This window comes from Gymnodraco acuticeps, unplaced genomic scaffold, assembly GCF_902827175.1.
Source record: "Gymnodraco acuticeps unplaced genomic scaffold, fGymAcu1.1, whole genome shotgun sequence".
NCBI classification, from domain to species: Eukaryota; Metazoa; Chordata; class Actinopteri; order Perciformes; family Bathydraconidae; genus Gymnodraco; species Gymnodraco acuticeps.
The window spans coordinates 507985-522695 of NW_022989752.1; the positions used below are offsets into that span (position 1 = coordinate 507985).

Here is a 14711-nt window from a genome sequence, read left to right on the forward strand (position 1 = left end):
AACACACACAAATTGTATTATTTATGATGCAGTTAGCAGGTTTTCAGGTCAATGGAAACTTCACGCTGCAAGTCCAAAAGCAAATTACATTCCTTTAACCTCTAATCCATCAGTTTTGCATCCTTTATATCCACATGTTGTATTGGAGTTTCAACCACACCAACCTGGACATTAAGCTTTTTTAATTTTGCAAAGATTCTGACGTGGCTGAAGATGCTGTGGAAACCTGGGAGGATTGGACTCTGTTTAATTACACTTTGCCTCCATTAAAGACTCTTTAGAGAAGACAGTGCTGGGACAGGAATCAGTTCCCCGAAGAACTTTGGCACTGTGATTATCTCTGTGCAATAACGTATTACGGATAACGACGTTGGCATAGCAGTGCTTTATTTAAACCAGGCGGAGGCAAAGAGATTCAGTGTGTGCAAAAAGTAAACCAGCAGGAAGACAGCTTCTTCCTGTATTAGTAAATATGTGTGAGACAGAAGTGCATTATGGGAATTTCCCCATAGAATAGCCCTTAAGGGACTGTGGCTGTTATTCATACACTCACTCACTGTGTGTGTTTTGAAGCCCTGATGAGGCTAAATCAGGAATAAGTACCAGTCCACAAGCGACACGTAGTTCATGGGTAGAGAGAGAGAATAGTGAAGGACTGCAACAAACAAATCGCTTCATTATTTTCTAAATCGGGGTATCTATAACATTTCATGAAATTGTGAAAACGCCCATTGCGACTCATTCAAAAACAGGCAAATGTTATAAAATGTGTGCTACCTTATTATTACATTTGAAGAAGTTTTTAATCCTGCAAATCCAAACAATGTAATGTTAGGCAATGTAATATTATTTGTATGATACAACTGGCAGCATCACTTCCATTTGTGGCTGCGTAGTGGTCGAGGGTTAGTGTTGTTTTTGACCTGTATGATCCAAACATTTACAATACCTCCAGAGCATTGTAAAGTCCAAAGGGCAACAATAAAACAAAAACAAATCAGTCATGCTAGTCAGCCATCATTACCATATTTGGAACATTTCACAAGATTCTCTTTGTAAAATGTGAAACACTGTAAAACATAACGTTGCCTGTTTTACATCAGTTTGAATCAGAAACACTGATTAACATTTAAAAATAGATAAGCAAACCAGGTCAGAATACCATTAACTGTGTGGGATTTCTTTAGTGTGTGTTTGTTACAATAATATCAAATTTTCTCTGTCTTATACATTTTGCACAGCAACAGCTTCTTCACTTCAAAGACAAACGCATCAGCAGCGTAAGACACCTTTTTTTGTGTGTGTGTCTTTGTGCTCACCATGCTAGCCAGGGGGCAGCCGTCTGAGCTGCTGTGCTGGCCTGCTGACGTATAAACCCCTCCTGGAGGTGGGCCGAGGCCTGAGTGAGTGATGCCCAGGGAGTAGCCCTGTCCCTGGGGGTGGCAGCCGCCCAGGGTCCCAGGGGGAGCGGGCTGCCTGTCACAGGAGAAGGAAGCAGAAGGGTGTGTGGAGATAGCATGGTTGCTGTTTTGTTCTCCAGCTCGACCCTGGAGGTATGGCATCACACCTGCTGCAGATACCACTACTGAGGCATTGTGGGTAGACAATTGCACAGACTCCTGGCCCAACTCTGAAAGAGAAGAGGAAAGGAAAGTTAGGGGGGAAAAAGCATTCGCGAAAGGAAATGCAATAAAAAGGATGAGGTTAGAATTTAGAAAGGTAAGGAAAAAAGGAAGCAAAAGTCAAGTTAAAGAACGGTAAGAACACAGGAAATGAAAGAGAAGACAGACGGAAAGGAAAGGTAAAGGTGGTAAGCAATACAAAGTAAAGGGAACAAGAGGAACATAGTTTGGTTAAGACGCATAAAATACAGAGGCAAAGTGAGTGAAATGAAAGCAAGGATCAGATAAGAAAAGTCACTTTATTCTCCAGTGGAAATGTAGCTTAAGCTATAGTGCTGCGATCAACTTGCCAGATAAACACTTGAGTTTTTTTCACTTATGACCATCAGCGTCTCTGTCTCCTGGACAGAGACGAATCACTCAGACAGGCTGGAAACTGAGCTCGACCATCTCTGCAGAGCCAGTTGTAATGTTTGAGAGTCAGTTTCCTGCTCATACATCATCGCTTATCATGTATATTTACAGCCCAGCACTTTGCTCCGCACTACCAATATTTCACTCACTTCAGGGTTTAATAAACAAAAATATGTTACCACAAAGACAAACATAAAAGGAACATACACAGACATAAAAGCACACATAATTTAAAGCTGCTCGCACACACAGTAAATGTGCAAATAAACACAATCACACTTATTATAAATCCAATATCGCTGTGACAAATGGCCTCCAGAGCACAATAAGAAAATCAGCCTTAAAGGGGACCTATCATGCAAAATGCACTTTTGAACGTCTTTTATACATGAATATGTGTCCCCGGTGTGTCAGGGAACTCACCAAGTGTCAGAAAACACAACCCTCTCTCTTTTCCTCCATACCCAAATCTCTAAAAACGGGGCTGCAACGGAGCTGATTATTATTTGAATTTTTCTGACGTCAGAAAAGGGGTGCTCCGCCTATATGGGCAACTCTCCACCTATCAGGGGAATGAGAGACCGCTCGAAAGCGCTGGAGACGCTGTAGTACATATGCCAGGCCTGTAAGTGGCGCTATAGTCTGCCACAAAAGCAGAATCAGCTCTTGCAAAAACAGGGCTGGAAAAGAGCAAATACCAAACAGATCTTGCATGATCTGTTTGGTATTTTGAAAAAAAAACTTCACAGACATGTTTTATATAGGTATGGCCAGGGCTGGCCCTTGGCATAGGCAGTATAGGCGAATGCTAAGGGCACATCAATCAATGGGGGGCGCCGAAAATTGAAAAAAAAATAAAAAAGTTAGAAATTAAAAAAAGATATTTTTTTAATTTCATAACACAATTTCCCGATTTTGGATCAACAAAGTACATCATATTATCTTATACTAACAGAACTACGCCTATATTGCGTATAGCGTCCATAAACTATGGCGCACCCCCCCCCCCCCCCCAAAATCAAGTTGAACCGCCCCAGCCCCAGTAAAAACCAGTGGTTTATGTGAAATAGTTCTTTTTTTGAAATAATGGTTTTAGTGTGCAATTATAGGTTTTAATTTTGTATTTGTGTTCCTTTAAAATAAATAAAACTCCCAAAAAACGTATACAGCTTTTATTAACATTGGAATTTACTGTGTAAGCGGCCGCGGGGGGGGGGGGGGGGGGGGGGGGGGGGGGGGGGGAGAGCTTTAGAGAGCTCTCTCCTGAAAGACTGAGAGGCTCTGATAACCTCAGCTCAGTGAGGTAAAGGCACACCTTTATATGATCATTATAGTTATACAAAAATAAGAGAATAGATTTGTATCTATTCTCTTATAATATAAAATACTATATGACAGTAAAAAAAAGTTGTTATTAATAAACAAGAATACAGTTTAAAAGGGGAGTGATTTCTTTGTAAAATATCCAAAAAGAAAAAGTAAATCTGCTTACAGTTCTGTTTCATATGGGTGTTGAGAAATGTATCCATAGATCTCTTCATTTTGCTCTCAAAGTGCACCAGATTGATGCTTTTAACTTCAATATAAAAAATAAAAAAATCTTCCCAGGGGAGCATGCCCCCGGACCCCCCAAGAGGAGGTTAGGTCCCCCCCCCCACTTAAATCATGTTCAAATGGATAGGAAACTAAATACATTTGCACACATCTTGTGTCCATATCTTTCTGTTTTGGTGAAATTGGTCAGTGCCGGCCCTGGGTGTGGCCCTACAATATATGTTTCAAATATAGCATGATAGGTCCAGTTTAAGCTAACAATACCAGCAGACATGTACGGTGACAAAAGCTTCACATTATAGACTCACATTACACACACACACACATATACCATGTATACATCACTTCAGGGGACATTACATTGACTTACATGCATTTCCTGGAGACTTATCCTAACCTTAACCATAACCAACACATACCTAACCCTTACCCTTACCCTAACCAAGTCTTCACCCTAAAATGAATGATTCCCCTGATGGGGACCTCCAATTTGTCCCCATAAGGGAGGTGAGTCCCCACACGTGACTGTGTAAACAGATTTAGGTCCCCACAAGTATAGTAATGCTAGGCCACACACACACACACACACACACACACACACACACACACACACACACACACACACACACACACACACACACACACACACACACACACACACACACACACACACACACACACACACACACACAATAGAAGGTGAAAACAACTGATAAGAGATGTGTATAAAAAGAAGCGTGAACATTGTAAAGGTAGTCACTCCATGGACCGACTCGTGTTTACTGTAATTTGTTGAATCTTCAGTTAACTCTATTCTATTGGAACTCTTTTGACTCTGTTGATTTTTTTAAAGTGAAATAAGTGTTAACATAGTGTTGTGAAGATCTCGAAGACATCCGGCCCAACTTCAGAGGTTTCTCCACGACACAACCAAAACAACTATCATTTGTTTGTTGTTATAATCCTATTGTGGTTAGCCAGGTGTTTACATGCAGAGGTGTCTTGCCCACAGTTCTATAAAAAAGAATAACAACATGTTTGAACTTGTTGACATCCAAATCTACCTCAGACATTGTAGTACACAAACACACAACTGCTTATGTCTTTGACATAGCGTTTCACATCCTTTGATTGTTAAAAAATGCTCTGTTCCCAGCTGTTTTACATCAAATTATTTTTTTAAACTTCTGTAGGTTGACTGGGTCCTTTAATGACAGTGAGAAATACCTGAGAAAATACAAATACTCTCTGGGATACTGGGCCTTTGTACTGTACTCTCTTCACTATTAGAAATTAGCCTCAGCTTGGTAAGTGCCAAGTGGTATATTAGTGAAAGCAAAATGTGGGCTTTTGTTATGTTACATTCGATATGTGTGCAGCCCTAACACACTGAAGCGTTAGAGACAGGTGAATTGCTTTTATTACACCCATTTTACAAAAAATAGCGTGTCTCAGTTTATAGTAGATCTCTTTCATGTGCTATGCCCATGTATAGTCAACACATCGTAAGCCCTGTTCAGTTGTGGGTCAGTATACACAAGGTCAGTCGTTTAAATCCCATAAAGTCTGCTTAGAATGGTTTTAAATAAACTTGATTTATATTTCCTTGTAAAGATCTCATTTTAAATAGCCTCAAGTTCAAGTTAAACCTACATTTCAAAGTCAATAAATCATTACCACATTCATTTTGAGCCCTGGGTATAAATAATAAGTAAGTAGCGACACTCAGAAGCTGCTTTGTTTAACAGCATAATACAGAAATAAGGTGCTGTTATTGAAGAGCCGATTAATCACAAGTTTCCAGATGCCCTTGAACAGCAGATGACTGAAGACAAAGAAAATAACTATGGGAGTTTGATTTAACAAAACACTGGTGAGAGACGTACTGCCGGTCTCACTATGGTCTCATGTGTTTGAAGTAATGACACCCAGTCATCTGGAGCGGATGCTCGCCTGCTCACCAGTAGGAGAGTCTCCCAGGAGGCCTTTTCCCAGCGGCACCAGGCCTGGAGGCCGCATAGACAACGCTTTCTGTATCAGCAGCCGGGACGGGTCCCCGAGCAGACTGCAGACCTGCGCAGAGGAGAGGAGAAAAGTCAGTGGAAGGGAGTGGAGGAAGAAAATAATGGGACAACAATGAGGGTTTGAGTATCATGCATACAGTACAGTGAAAATGACAGTTAAATTATCATTATAGTTCTCCTTTTGTACAATCTCCTCTGCACTGTTGTAACAGTATATGGTGGGGACTCGAGTCACATGACTTGACTCGAGTCGCATATTTTTTGACTTGAGACTTGCTTGACTAACATTGATAAAAGACTTGACTTGACTTTGACTTGGTATTCATGACTTGAGACTTGACTTAAGCTTGAGATAGATGACTTGAAATTACTTGACTGTTTAAAATTAAATATTTGCGTTTGTTTTTGTATTGAGATATTACGTTTAGTTTTTTCGAAATACGTGATTGGGTGATTATAGTGCCATGCGCGCAAACCTGGCAACCCACTAGAAGGCAGGAGTGTCAGTTAACATGGCAGCGGCTAGCTTTACTCCAAAAATTGTGAAGTTTGGATTCAAGGATTATGTTGTCGATGACGGTAATAAGAAGAGAACAGCGGTAAACTGGGCTTATTCATCAGAATTTTGTATGACTTGACTTGAGCAATGACTTGACTTGACTTGCTTGACTCTCACCACAGTGACTTGGGACTTGCTTGATACTTGTAGGTCAAGACTTGAGACTTGCTCATGACTTGCACATGTAGGACTTACTCCCACCTCTGGTATATGTTATTTGGAGAGCCATAGGAAATGAAAAGGGAAACACTTGAAAAAAAAGCCAATGAAGTATACCCAATGAAAAGTAAGGGTTTGATGCAGGTTCAAAGAAAAGTATTCTCCTTCTCTGGAATATGAATCCAGTTTTTGAAACAACATCGGCTGCGGTGTCTTTTAACTTTCACTTCAGCAATTAAAGGAAACATCAGACATTTTAAAATATGCAAATCTAAAGAAGAGGGAAACTTCAACACCTCAAGGTCTTTCTTTTAAAACAGAGAGGAAGCAATTAGGTTGCGTGTTTTCAGGGGTTTGTTTGGTTTCATTATGCATTAAGTGCTGAAGAGGAAAATGTAAGAGCACATAAGAATATGCCCACGACTATGTTTAACCCTCAACACTAACCTATGCAAATGAAAACACACACACACACACACACACACACACACACACACACACACACACACACACACACACACACACACACACACACACACACACACACACACACACACACACACACACACACACACACACACACACACACACACACACACACACACACACACACACACACACACACACACACACACACACACACACACACACACACACACACACACACACACACACACACACACACACACACACACACACACAGTTACAGCCGCTGCTACCTTGTGCCCTTAACTCTGTTTGTGTGTGTGTGTATGCAAATGAGCTGTGCAGTTCCTATGCTGTCAGTGGCCGTCTCGACCTCGCAACATCCGCGGGGATTGGACAGACGTCACCCAAGCCCTGCCCGCTTCTGCCACGTCATCCGGGGGAGGAGTATAAAGGCTGGGCACGGATACCATTCAGGAGGCTCTGTATTGTGTGACAGACGCCTCAAGCCTCTCCTTGTGATACTGCCTTCGTTCTGTGACTTCTGAGACTGTTTAGCCGTGTGTATTCTGTGTTAGCTACGCTGATTAGCAGTGTATTCAGTAGGGTTTCTGGGCGAGCACACTGATTAGCAGTGTGTCATAGGGTTCTGTGTTAGTATAGGGTTTGTGTGTGTATATTGCTTAGATCCAGGTTGATTAGCACCTGTGGACCCGCACCAGCTGTGTTTTCCCACAGCCCCGTTTTGTTTATTGTTTTGTTTCCACTTTAGAAGTGAGGTATTTCCTTTCCTTTTGTATAGTACTGGGCAACTCTCTTTTAGAGACCCTTTTGTGAGATAGTGACAGCTTGACCCGTTGTTGGGCCAAGCTGTTTGTGTACATCATTTTACTCAGTTGCCGTTACAAATAAACCACCGGTAACATATACCAAATCCAATCTGGTCGTGTCGTTTCCCTTTTGTACCCCTAGCCGAGAGGGAACACACACACACACACACACACACACACACACACACACACCACACACACACACCACACACACACACACACACACACACACACACACACACACACACACACACACACACACACACACACACACACACACACACACACACACACACACACACACACACACACCACACACACACACACACACACACACACACACACACACACACACACACACACACACACACACACACACACACACACACACACACACACACACACACACACACACAGGTGTCTTACGCTGCTAATGCGTTTGTCTTTGATGTGAAGAAGCTGTTGCTGTGCGAGCTGCATATGCAAAAGGTTCTGGAGGACAAGTCCATTACCAAGCAAAGCATTCTGCAAGGCAAAGAAAAACAGACATTATTGTAACAAACACATCAACACACACTAAAATATCCCACACCGACGTTATTGTTATTCTGACCTGGTGTGCTTTTCCCAGTGTGAGCAGAGCAGTGGTGAGAGGGGGTCTGAGGAACGGCAGGTTGGCGTGACGCCCGTATTTCCCTAAAATATAAAAACATCAATCATTGCTCCTCAGTGATTTTCTTTTATACATTTTGGTCTCCACTAATGCATTAATCAATCTGTGTCATCTTAACGGCAGTATATTAGTCAGACACTCAATCCATTTCACTGTCTGTTTTATAACAGGCACAAGTAAAGCAATATTGGGATATTATGTTAGGAGTAAGCAAATTGCCTCCCTCATAACTTTTTCCAAGTTTAAACTTCATTCTGGTGTGTATGATGCAATTGAAAAGAAGCACAAACAAACAACAAAGTAATCAATAGAGAGAAAAGGAGCAGAAAAATCCTGAATTATTTTGTAAGTGTATTGACAGTTTCCTTAAAAAAAAAAGAACAGCCCTGAGCTTCAACATTTCAATGGTTGTTTTTCACAATTTGGGGAATATTGCTCTACAGTTAATCTCTTTATTTTGACTCTTTAAGACTCTTCGTGCATGTTTAACATATTACTATGTTGTGATTCCTACAGTGGCCTAATGTTGATATTCCACTGATGATACGGTTCTTCATCGGATACATTATGCATCGTTTTCCAGTTTGCTACAGTTTAATTTATGTTTGCAAAATTCTTGTTCATGATATTTCACAATTTTCACTCTAATTGAATTTGTCCAATTAAGGTGTTCCAATCCGGTTTATATAGTTTTACTTCTGGGACAACAGCTGGTTTATACCTCTCTTTAAAGTGGGTTTGACTCTGAAGCTGTAGCTTTGATAGAGAAAACCTGACTGCTGAGGAATGTAAACAAATTGTTAGCGCTGTGCATGTTCGTGCATCAAGAATTGTCTTTTCTTCCTAAAACAATCAAGTAATGAATAAACAACAGTTTCATTCTTCTGATGATGCAGATCAAGTCTGGGGGAAGAAGAAGCATCGCCACATCACGCTTTGTTGCAACTGTTTCAGCGAGTGTAGTTCTCTTTGTAATGCTGAATACTTGAGTGGAAAAAAACGTTGAAGAATCATCAGCAGCGGACAGAGAAAAATCTAACCTCTTGTTTACTGAACACCATGGAGTATTTCTGCATTGGCTCATTGATTATAACTAGTGTGGCTTGCTGCGTTTAAGCTGCAGAACATATGTTTATTGAATGGAAAAATGTGTGTACATTGTTAAAAAATTAAGGATGGTGTGCAAATATTCCCACACTTAAAAAACATTTGATCTTTTGTGGATTTATATCAGGCTTCTCTCAGCTTCCGGCAATGCCACCCTGCACCTACACACACACACACACAATACACACTCCCTCTCTTACGCGTTTATGTGATTTCCTTTTCTGAAGTCCTCCTCATGAAAAATGTAAGCATCAATGCTAATTGTAGCTTCTTCCAGACTAGTTGGAGAAAGTTCAACATTTAATCAAGGCCCTAATTTTAGACTTTAATTGCGCGTGCTCTTTTTTAAGAGAGCCTTTCCCATCTTCTCCCCTTCCTGTTCCCATTTGTTCCACTAATGTCACACGATTTCATTTTAATTCCTGATTAGTCATTCATCAAATAATGAAGCCGGCGCAGAGGTGATTACAGTATATGAGAAGGCCTAACACAGGGTCACACTTTTACTGTGGGACTCTGAATATTATCTAAGATGCGAAGAGACTACTTAAACGAACCGGTTCAGGGCAGTGATTTGCTTTAAAATGTAAAAGTTTTCAATCAGCATACATGCTTATTTGATTAAGTATCAGGTTAAATTAAAGGTTTGAGTTGCACCATAAGGGAGTGTGTCTAGCTGTAGGATCAGACTTCCGCAGCATACGTGATTTCATAGCCTCTTCATCATTTTCTACACTGTAAAGTAATTTACTATACCATTTGGCGGCCAAGTTTTCAATCTTCCAGGCTCAAATGTAGCATGGAGGTCAAGTGAATGATTGTGAAGGTGTGTGGCACTTAGAGTTCCTACAACAAAAAGGCATAGAACTTGAAAACAAATTCACATACTATGGCTAAATTCATTTTTCGGAGGCATTGTTGCATTGTTCCTTTCATTGTTGTAATTTCGCGCTGCTTACTACACATAAGCCAATGTTATTCTGATTATATTATATTTTGAAACATCAAATTGCTTAGGTCATTGCTTTAGTGTTAATATAGACCTGCGTTTTATCATCATTTTGTGAGTGTGTTGAGAGTCTTGCAGGAACATGATGCAGAATGGCCCTCAACTTCCACCTTTTTATTGCATTATTTGCTTACATTCACACCACTGTCATTCCATTGTACAGTTTATTGTAGTTTTAGTGCACTTCTATCTATTCAGCTCTTCATAAAGTATGTCAGGGCTAGCTAGCACAAGGTTGCTGCACACTAATAGCCCAAGGTGTTGAACAACATTGTCTGATGAAGGTCATTATTTTAATTCAGTGGGCTAAAAGAAACTATGAAAACAAAAATGGCTATATTATAAATTCAGACTTTGTAAAAATAATGTATGTACATCAGAAAGTATTGGGTATTCATCATAAGACCTATATCTAGGCAAACCTGACACAACAGATGTTTTTTTAAAGAGAATCTGACAAGCTGTCATTCGAGTGTTTGAAAAAGTACAGACAATGTAAAAAAAATACTTGGTAGGTGATAGGATAAACCGCCTGTCTATCACTGTCAATCACAGTCTAACTAACACACATCTTAATCATACCCGCATCTTCCTCAATCCTGAGATTATGGATTGTTGTGTGATGTCATGATAATTGCTAGAATCAAACCGTTGTGCAGTTATCACATACCTCCTCTTTTCCCGGTGTGGTACGGCCTCATGAGGATCTGCAGGGCAGCGGGGTTCGTCATGCTGGTCAACAGCTGAGCTATGTTGGGTTCTGGTAGCAAACCTTTCCTGTTACTCAGAATCTGGAAAACAAAACAAAATACACACATAAGAGAAAAAGAGACTGTGTGGTGAACAGTACGTTTGGATCTTATTATTAGGAGTCCCTGATGGCTGTAGTAATCATTACACTAGTTTACATCAGCAGGATATGTCTGCGATGTCAGCAGAGGGGAAACAATCTGGGAGACAAAAATAAAGGAGACAGAGCTGTGTGGGAAACAGCATGGGGGGGGGGGAGACGGGAAACAACAAGGTGTGGTAAACAAAGCAGAAGAAGAAGAAGAAGAAGAAGGAGAAGAAGAATTGAGAGTAAACAAGTAAAGGCCACATTTCAAATACTAATTTATTATTTCTCTGCCAAATCGATGTCTACATCATGTTCAGAAAACACCTTGAGACTTTTTTCTGTAAGCGTGGCAATCTACCACAATCTAGCTGAGGTGTGAAAATAGAAATCACTTTGAGGAAATGCACAATCAAGACAATAATATATCTTCCGTTCAGTGTACAGTGTGCAGAACTATCAGTACTACTGTGTTTTGGTAATCTTGCTAACAAGGGGAAAGGCAACCCCCTCCTTACATTGCCTAATGGTTGTAGTATTGCGAGTACTTTTAAATGTAAAGTTACAGTCTTTAATGCATTTTTTTAAAAAGATGATTCTTGTGCATTTGTCATCTTTATAGGATAGCTGCTAGGACAGAGACAGACAGTGAGTGGAATTAGTGGTGGGAGGTCTATAATGTCAAGGAGGTTAATGTCTTTAAAAATGTACCCTAAGTATGTTAGAAAGGTGTCTGTACTAGCTACTTGTTTTGAGTTGCTTGGACTTTAGTGACTTACTTTGTGCATCACATGTTGTAGCTAAATGAGTGTTTTTAAATGCCATTTTATAATATGTTTCTTAATGCTCTTAATGTCTTTCATTTTTGTAAAGCACTTTGAATTGCCTTGTGTTGAAAGGTGCTATATAAATAAACTTGCCTTGCCTTAGCTAGCTCCATCGTGTATCTGATGTTGTTTCTTATCACACATGTGTGTTTTCCCTGTTGATAATATAGCTTACACTTCATTTGAAATAACCTGCATTTCCAGGAACTGAAAGGACCTCAGCATTTAAATCGAAATAAATACTGTAAGGCGCGTCCTCAAATAAATGAAATCACTCATTATTACGCTGCAAAATGTAATTCAACAGACTCAAATGAAATCCTATTGGATTAGACTGCATCAAATTGAATGTAGCAGCCCTTCTAGATCCTCTTCAGCCCTGATAGTGCGGCGGCAGAACTCGCTGTCTGGCCCAAAGACACGGCTATTTAAAACAACATTAGCAGGATGGTGATATTTCCTCCTCGTCTGCCCTCGAGCTACAGCAAGACTTCAGCTCAAGTCAACCTTGTTTCCTCCCTGTCACATCCTGAAGAGAGAGCATTACTGACGGGGACGGAGCGGGTCTGACTCACTGTCAGCAATTGGGGAAGAGACTAGTGCAAACATACAGTATGTGTATTTGTGTGTTACAGCAGAGACATTGGCGTGTGTGTGTGCGTCGAACAAGGCCAGTTGTAGCTGACAGCGTCTTTCAAGGGAAGATAGAGAGAGGAAGGAGAGTAGGAGCACTCTCCCATTTATTTTTTCTTTGCTGGAGAAAATGTCAGCGTGCATCAGTCTGTTTAGCTGCTGGCACAAAACCCAGCGACACACCCACACACACAAGCCAGGGAGGTATGGGAGCCGCGAAGAAGAGAAGGCGAGAAATGTCGCGTAAGGAGAGGGATGGAGGGAGAAGAAAGAGGAGGGAGGAAAGGCCATCTGGTCCTCAGCATTCACACTCGCATTCACTGACTGGAAAATCGCCTCAGAGGAGAACTGTAGCCAGGAGTAGGTCTTGACCTCTTTCTGAAGGTCTGATGTTTCCTTTACCAGCTGCTCACATTCACTGCAATAATCCTATAAGGAGCCTGAGGGTACGAATGTAACCTTGCAGTCCTCTCAAACCTATTCTGTCTCTCTTTCTCAACCAATCCTTTCGTCTCTGAATGTCTCTTTCCCTCTTCAAATCAGCCTTGTTTTCCTCTGCTTATACAATATTTCATTATTATCTTTGTTGCAATTGCACTCTGTGACCGCTACCTTCTCTGCTTTTCAACACATTCATCTCAAGGGCACAACCTATTTAAGCGGCGACTTATAATTCTTGCTCTGCAACAGTCAGGGATAAAATCACAGAGAATACTACATGTTGTGGTAGTGTAGCAATTTGAGATTAAGAATTAATTAGTGTTGCACGGTGTACCGATACTTGAAAGGTACCGCGATGAAAACGTTACGATTCCTCCGTTTCATTAGTATCGGTACTTTAAGAATGACGGGGAAAAGTACTCTGGTGAGAAAGCGCTGTTTTAATAAGAGCCGTGTGTATTCAGCGCTCTGCTTCCACTCCCTGCACTGCAGCCGTGCCTGCCAGAGCACGTGAGAAAACGAGAAGTATGGTTGCAAGTGGGAGTGCAACTGCCGCTGCGCCTCGGCTTGTTGACAAAAAAGACGCCAGAAGCGAAATTTGGAAGTATTTGAGCTATATCTCTGACAGTGAGGGCAAGCCTACGGACACCACGAGGCCTGTCTGTGAGAAATGTTTTAGATCCCTGCAAACCAAGCGAGCCAACACATCAAACTTGGCTAAGCACCTCGCCGACCGGCATCCAGAGCTGTTGTAGAATGTAAAGACAGACAGGTTAGCGAATGTGATTGATAACATAATTACATCATGCTCAAGCCCATGCCCTAAGTCAAACCAGTGTAATTTATTTTGTGACAATTTCGTAGTTTGCCGAGGCAATTAATGGCAATGATAACTGTCTACTATGGCTATCTTTTTAGCTAACTTACCGATGTGGTTCTGGTGTGAAATAAAGCACAACATTTTTTTTTTTAAAGTATCGAAAAAGAATCGGAATCGGTATCGAAACCAAAATGTTGGTATCGTGACAACACTAGAATGAATACATTTTCGCACACTGGTTCGAACCACTGTGTCAAATTTATCGTCAGCTGTTTGGGTCTTTTAAAGCAACAAATTATGACTTCTAATGGTAGCCCTCTATAGGTTGAATAAGTGTAATATTACATGTTATCCCCACATGAGAGTAAAGCAGCAAGCTCTATTGGCCCTAGACAGTATGTAACCCATAATAAAACATAAAGCTGGATTTCATGTGAAAAGGTAATTTGTGCCTATAGCAGGCTTGGAATTTCGTCATTTTAGGGGCAAGGCCATTTGGCCTTTGGTGTCACACATTTTTTCAGGGCGCAAAGGCCACATGCCAGGGCACAAAGGCCATTGAGGGAAACATTTGGATTTGGAGCTTACAAATAAATAACTTTACTTTTTGATAAGAAAAACACACGAATGACATGGAAAACAAATCACTTTTTCTCGATGACAAAGGTCAGCCGCAAGCATGGTCGCCGCGTCTTTATTACGTCATCACAACAACACGTTAGGTTACCAACGTAAGCCTGTTCTGACATTCGGTGATATTTTGAAAGCCGAAAGGGCC

At 41.0% G+C, this 14711-nt stretch overlaps 1 protein-coding gene across 2 annotated transcripts in view; it reads right to left on the reverse strand.

Moving 5' to 3' along the window:
• The window catches only part of raver2 (ribonucleoprotein, PTB-binding 2), a 93907-nt gene that overhangs the window by 11375 nt on the left and 67821 nt on the right, over nt 1-14711 (reverse strand). For both annotated transcript variants that reach the window (XM_034210482.1, XM_034210490.1), the window contains 5 exons: nt 11048-11168; nt 8202-8284; nt 8015-8113; nt 5552-5663; nt 1320-1630 (listed from right to left, as the gene is read on the reverse strand). In XM_034210482.1, coding sequence (XP_034066373.1) covers nt 1320-1630; nt 5552-5663; nt 8015-8113; nt 8202-8284; nt 11048-11168 — 726 coding nt within the window. The remainder of the gene's footprint in view (nt 1-1319; nt 1631-5551; nt 5664-8014; nt 8114-8201; nt 8285-11047; nt 11169-14711) is intronic.